At 40.3% G+C, this 6,954-nt stretch overlaps 1 protein-coding gene across 1 annotated transcript; it reads right to left on the bottom strand.

The window, feature by feature from the left end:
• Positions 1–3,069: 3,069 nt before the first annotated feature.
• LOC103418036 (pentatricopeptide repeat-containing protein At1g77405) lies at positions 3,070–6,198 on the bottom strand. The gene is made up of 2 exons (XM_008356187.4): positions 3,477–6,198; positions 3,070–3,355 (listed from the first exon to the last, which is right to left on the bottom strand). Exon 1 carries the CDS (start codon positions 6,053–6,055, stop codon positions 4,721–4,723), a length of 1,335 nt encoding a protein of 444 aa, XP_008354409.3. The 5' UTR covers positions 6,056–6,198; the 3' UTR covers positions 3,070–3,355; positions 3,477–4,720.
• Between the last annotated feature and the right edge of the window lie 756 nt (positions 6,199–6,954).

The following is a 6,954-nucleotide window of genomic DNA, read 5'->3' as shown; positions in this document are numbered from 1 at the left end:
GAAAAATTTAGAAATTTTTAATGAAACTTTGCAGGATGTTTATTTAGTCAATTATCTATTAGTTTATCACAAAAAATTGGAAGGAAATGCATTGCATGATGGATTTAACTGATTTAAGTTGATTATATAGCGAGCTGGCAAACATTGTGAGTGTAGAAAATATGTAGTAATTAATGAAAGAAGTTTAAACACACCATAATCATTTATATATAATTAATTAGTACAATATTGGGAGGTTTTATTTAGGATATTAAAAAAAAAAAAAGAAGTGAATAAAATGATGAAGAATAATGTGCCGAATTTGACACTTTAAATTTCTTACACATAAGCATGCGTCTAGGCGTTGAAGTTCCAAATTATAGTATATCAATTAACGATTGAAAATCAATACGTTAAATAAGACTAAACTTTAATTTGGATGCCGATTATGTTTTTTCAAGTTTATATAAAGTAAAAGAATTGAATTTTGGAAGCCAGGAGTGTGTTAATTGTTTTATAATTCGTCCGAATACATATATCAGGTTGCTACTCAACGTAATTTGAAAGTATATCTAGTGCAAGGACTTGTCTTTTTTTGTTGATAAGCAAAGGGTTTGTAGCTTTTTTTGCTAAACAGTAGAACATATTATGTTTGTTTAATCTTTAGCATTTGATCGTTGCCCACAAATATAGGATAGAAGGCCCCAAATTAGATCTGGCTCTTAAGTCTTACCTAGTTGGAGTCACAAGTTCACATGTACCAGCCCTCGCAAGTCGCAGCAAAACGTTTTGATTTCTGTAATCCCACATCGCCCACGCAAGGGCAGTGAGCAAGCACACATGCCTATAAAAGCCACATTCCCAAGCTGAGAAAAGCATGCCTTGCTCAGCCCTTTTGGCTAAGATCAAGTGTAGTTATTTGTTGAGACTTCTCAGCATTTTTTAAATATTTTTGGGTTTTGATCTCGCGATATTATCGAAAATATTGCGATAGTTTTGGAAATATCGTGATATTTAGACGAAAATCAATTGGATACCTATTAAAATATCGTTACCGTGAAAAACCGATAATATCGGCAAAATATCGCCGATATTATCGGCATTTTCTTCCTTGGTTATAAGCGATTTTTGGACAACTCTTTCCCCAGATAATTCTTCATCGAAGCCTCTCATTTGATTCATAATGTTAAACAATTTAGTAAGGTATGCAGACAAAGATTCATCATCTCTCATCCTAGTATACTCAAATTCTCTGCGCAAACTTGCAATTTCACATTTCTAACATGTTTCTCACCTCTGAACTCTTGCTGCAAGATATCCTAAGCTCCTTCGAAGTTTCTTCATTGGAAATCTTGGAAAAAAAAATTGATCAATCACAGCTCCTTGGATTAACCCAATAGCCTTAGCATCCTCCATTATAATTTCCCCAAAATTTGTTGGGGTTTCAGTAGCCACACCCTTCTCCTTCTTTTCATTGGCTACTACTACCACAGCACACTCTGTAGATGATCCTAGGATAGTAAACCCAGTTTCTACAAGCTCCCAAAGTCCAGGAGACTTGAGAATGCTTCGCAGTCTGATTCTCCAGAATTCATAGTTTTCACCATTGAAAACTGGAGTGCGAAGCTCAGAACACGTTGATCCAGCCATATAAGACTCGGATCTCCGATTTTCACAGGTTTCCAAAACACAATTCTACAGGATGAGGCTCGATGAAAGCAATTCGCTGAAGAACACATAAATCACATATTTACGCCCAGATTAAAACGATGAACCTGATTCTGATACCATGTTAGTGTTTTATGGCCTCTGTGTGTGGTAATGAAGGTATCAGAGCAATTTTGTACAAGCAAAAAATTAATGAGATGATGATCTCTGCTCGAAGAGCTTGAAAGAATGGAGGTCGAGAAACTCGGAGTCGTAGCTCCTTGGATTCGATTCAGATGTAACTGAACTAATGCTTACAAAGAGAATGGAAATGGAGAGTGAGTTATAGTCGTTGGAGGCGCACTCACTCATCCAACTCACACACGCTCATATGCACAGCACATGCTCACCCATAAGTGAGTTGTTATGACATGTGGCACACATTTAGCCTATTAGCTTTGTTTTAATCTCAACCCTACATTACAAATTAAGAACAGACACTTCGAAATTGAAAGGAAATAAGAAACTTGGATCAAAAGCAGCTGCTGAAGCTTAAGCACCAACACACTGAACCATGAGACCAGCCTCGCCTCCTAGGCCTGAACCCCTCCTGACCTTCTCCGTCCTTGTTGCATTGCTGCCCACACCAGTCGCCGTTACCCCGCATCTGGATCCGTCACCATCCTACACCTACGAAGAAAATGAGCTTGTTGCTCCTGTTTGTACGCATAGAAGAAAACCAAAAAACAAAAAAGAACGTTTTTTCATAAAAAAAAACAAAAACAAAAACAAAAAAGAACGAAGAAAAAAAAAGGGAAGGAAAAAAGGTTGGCCATTTTTAAGTCATTGGGGCCCACGTGATGCTACAATTGGGCTTGTGTTTGAAGATTGTCGTTGCCCATCAACAGGACGATCGCTCGAGTGTTTGGACTGATCACCACTCGAGTGACGTTGTGCATCTGATTATTAATTGGATCGTTTGCCAAAATGCACTTGCTTGCTTGTTCGCTTGACTTGCTCATTTACTTGAATTGCTTGCTTGAATTGTTCGTTCGAATTGCTCGCTTGAATTGTTCGTTCGAATTGCTCGCTTGAATTGTTTGATTCAATAGCTCGCTTGAATCACTTATCTTGTGTCTCCACCTAACGGAGCTTGCCTTGTAGTGTTACCTAACAGAGCTTGCATCGGCATCTGCTTGTTGGCAAACTCATGACGTGTACCGCCATGAGTTTGATGGGGGTTGTTTGCAAAATTAGTTATTATTAGACTATTATATATGATATTCTTGTTAGCCAAAGATATTAGAGTTTCTTGCCTGTTAAGGATTAGGGTTTTGCCTTAGTTTTCACTATATAATAGAGCTTGTATTAGTTTATTTCAATAAGTCAGTCAAAATGTAGTCTTCCGAGTTACATAGCCATCTTGGCAAACTTGTAGGAGTCTTTCGTTTCAATTAAAAAAAATTTATTCATAGTTTATATTCGACCTACGGAGACAAATCCACTTTCAATCATGTATTCTTTTTCTTTTTTCAAAATAAAAAACTACATCATATGATCAGTAAAATGCTGGACTCAGAGAGTTTGTAAATAATACAAACCAGATTGGACAAGTTGACACAGAGATTTTGGCATTTGTGTGTTCAGGAGGAGGGAGTTCCAGTACCTAAATAGAGGCGGAAAGTAAAGCAGTAGCAAGTCTTTGCCTTGCCGATGCCACCAGTGTGAGCTGCAGTTAGAACATATCTATTCTCATTAATTAGTAATTAAGAGATATAAAGAAAATCAAAGGGAAATTTCAAATTTTACTGATCGATCATCAATCTCGATGGATCGAGCTAATTACTTACAGTGACAATGACAGGACTCTCAAGTTTTGCAACAGGAAATAAACTACTGGGAAGGATGAATGAAGAGATCGAACTCAGAGCTAAAAAGCTGCTACTTCATATGGTGTCAATCTTTATAGGGGAAGTCAGAGACGCTGAAGAACTATCAAATTTGACGGGTTTAGGTGTGAACCATGCAGCCCCTTGCATTGACTTGTGTGAAGCTTGCACGGCATACAAAACTTATGTGTCGGTAGAAAACCACTAGATCCAACCAGAAAACGCAGAGCGTGCAGTGCCCAGAAGTTTTGTCCTTTCTTTTCTTCTTCTTCCTTGTTCTGTTGTGTGGAGGAAACGAAGAATTTAATCTAAACTGCGGGGACGTGGATTCAAATTCATGAGCGTAAGAGGAGCGCCATCCGCTCTAACCAAGCAATATGTACTCTCCAAATACCTGACCATGTACCACAATGTGAGAACTCAGAAAAGACTTTGTGACATAAGTTGGCGAATTTCAACCTTAACTTTCTTCTTCGTCGCACAATGTTCAAGTCTCCCCCCATTATAACAGCAGAAGACAAATCACGCCAAAAATCTTCCTGATTAACGAGCTCCAGCATATAGTCTAGTCTAGTAACCTGAGCCTGCAGCTCCTGAGCAACTTGAAGGGCCATCATTCTTTGAAAGTAAAATTTAGCACAATCATCATGTTCCTTGAAGCTATGAGCCTGCAGCTGCGTATTTCCTTGAGGTCTGCCGTCTGCCCTTCCGTAATTTTTTTCTCTCATGTGATTTTGCCATCAGAGGTCGCACTTGCCGCAAGTGCCTTCGCCCATGAGCGGTAGGTCTCGGGTTCGAGACTTGGGAGCAGCCTCTTCATAAATGGGAGTAAGGCTAGCCGACATTCACCTCTCCCAGACCCTGCGTAAAGCGGGAGCCTTGTGCACTGGGTACGACCTTTATCATGTTCCTTGAGCTCCAGCATATAGTCTAGGCCAGTGACCAAAGCTGGCAGCTCATCAGCAACTTGAAGGGCCATCATTCCTTGAATTTAAAATTTAGCAGATGTTCCTTGACACAGACAAAGTTAAAAGAGTTTATCTACTTGCCAAGTGCTTTCAGAAAATAGATGTTGCAATTCCTAAGGCCTTGGCGATTCCAACTCACAGTGGCTGAAAATTGCTTCAAACATGTAACACTTCTGAAACAGCACAGCAGCTCCACAGATTTGTAGCATGATAAAAAGAATCATCAATAAGTGGGGATCAAGTTTCCACCATGCTATCATATCCTTTGCGACTCATCATTGGCTTCACCTTCATTGTCTGCCTATACCTGCTCACTATACCGTCTTTTATTGTTTTACGCACATCATCGTCAAGCAAATTGACTTCTCCAGCTGAATTTAGTGCATAACAAACTAATTTATACGTATACTCTCTAGGTATCGAGCCTCCATCAATCATCTCAACCAGAAAATCTCGGGCATCTATGATCCTTCCTGCTTCACACAAGGCATGAATGATTGGAGTATACGAACTTGAAGTAGGCATTCCGTGTTTCAAATTTTGCATCTTCCATAGCATTTCAACAGCCTTATCAATCTCATTAACTGCAGCATAGTACCTAATAAACGAATCATAAGTAACCCGATTGGGGATACAACCCCTTTTGTTCATATCCTCAAACAACTCCAACGCCCTCTCAATCCGGTAAGTTTTGCAACAACCATTGATCAAAGAATTGTAAGTGACAATATCAGGAACAAAACCTCTGAAAAGCATGTTTCGAAACATGTGGTTGGCTTCCCACAACCGCCTCCGGATGGCCTTCCTACACCCCGTCTCTAAACCATACCTACAATAAGAACTAATCAAAATCGTATAAGTGAACACATCCGGCGGGCATCTAAACCCCGGCAACTCCATCTGCTCCAACAAAAACCGGGCCTTATTGAAATTCCCAACTCTGCAAAGAGCATAAATAATGGTGTTATAAGCATACACATCCGGCTTGCAATGAAACTTCTTCATTCTATAAAAAGCAGCCAATGCATTATTAACCAAGCCTTCCTCTCCTAGGACTTTTATCAAACAGGTAACGCTCTCTGTGGTAACAAGCCCGCCGCTCCCTCTCTTCGACATTTCTTTGAGAAAATCCCAAAGGGCTTTCAACCTATTCCCTCTGGCCAAAACAATCGCCATCTCCCTGCAAGTCCGTTCGTTGTGGGCAAACCTGAAACGGGTTTCGACCCAGTAGTAGAATTCGAGTGCTTTGTCCGACCCGAGCTGAACTTTGTCGAGATCTCTGTGGGCTGCCGGGCCGAGAACGAGCACGTTGTTGTGGAATTTGTAAGATTCTTGCCTGAGGTTGCGTTGCTTCAATGGAGCGCGGTGGCGGAACCCGGTTTGGCGGCCGACGGAGCGGGGGGACTGGAAGAAGAATCTGGGTATGGAAATTAGGACTTGGGAAACCGAGTCCGCAGTCCACGGCTGAGAGGCGGCGGCGGAGGCGGCGAGATTGGAATCGAAGGGCTGGTTTTTGAGCATGGCGGCGAGGACTTGGTTGACTATGGGTTTCAAAGGTTTTGAACCGTTCATGTTTTGAAATTTTCTGTTGATCTTTAGTGTGGGAGATTGGTTGAGAATCAACGGTGGTGGGTAATGGTTTCTGGGTTTGATGGGATGAGGGTATGGACGGAGTTGTTGCAGTTCCTGGGAGGGAGGAAAGTGAATTATGAAGATCGAATATATGAGGAAAAATTAGTTGGGCTTTCGGTTGGTTGGGTTCAGGCGGTTGCTTTTGGCTCATCCAACAATCAAGTGAAAATTAAAGGCGTGACACTTGAATAGTGACACTTGAATATTGTCGCAGTTTCTTGCTTACAAGTTCAAAATAAATTTAAGGGTAAAACTCTTATGTTTTGTAGTTTTCAACATCTAGTACATCAAGTTTTTTTCGTCTCAGATTCATACCTAAAGTGTAAATTTTGGGACAGTCTCATACATCCGTTAGTCAAACTGTTAAATTTGCCATTAATTGTGACGTGGCGACATGATTGGGCGCCACGTGTCATCCACGTTTTTTTTTCTTTTCTTCTTTCTTCTGCAATTTTTTTTTTCTTCCTCCTTCTCCTTCTTCCTTCCTCCTTCCTCCTTCTTCATTCTTCCTTCCCCTTCTTCTCATTCTTCCTTCTTCTTCATCTTCCTCCGAATCTGGAGAAGTTTTTTTTTTTTTTTTCTTTTTTCTTCTTTCTTCTTCTTCCTCCTTTTTCCTCCTTCTTCTTCTTTATTCTTCTTCTTCTTCTTCTTCCTCCGACTGCAACCTTTTTTTTTTCTTCCTCATTCTCCTTCTTTCTTCCTCCTTCTTCCTTCCCCTTCTTCCTTCTTGTTCCTTCTTCTTCAAATCTGGGGAAGATGAAGATTTTTTTTTTTTTTTGAGGAAGATGAAGAAGAAGGAAGAAGGAAGAAGGAAGAAGGAGAAGAAGGGGAAGGAAGAA

The sequence above is a fragment of the Malus domestica genome, chromosome 15, assembly GCF_042453785.1.
Source record: "Malus domestica chromosome 15, GDT2T_hap1".
In the NCBI taxonomy this organism is placed as follows: Eukaryota; Viridiplantae; Streptophyta; class Magnoliopsida; order Rosales; family Rosaceae; genus Malus; species Malus domestica.
Note: the sequence above shows the minus strand (reverse complement) of the source record. Positions and strands in the feature narration are given on the sequence as shown.

Bases quoted from the DNA above. Each gene is read 5' to 3' on its own strand.
- LOC103418036 (XM_008356187.4), bottom strand. From the start codon at position 6,055: ATGAACGGTTCAAAACCTTTGAAACCCATAGTCAACCAAGTCCTCGCC.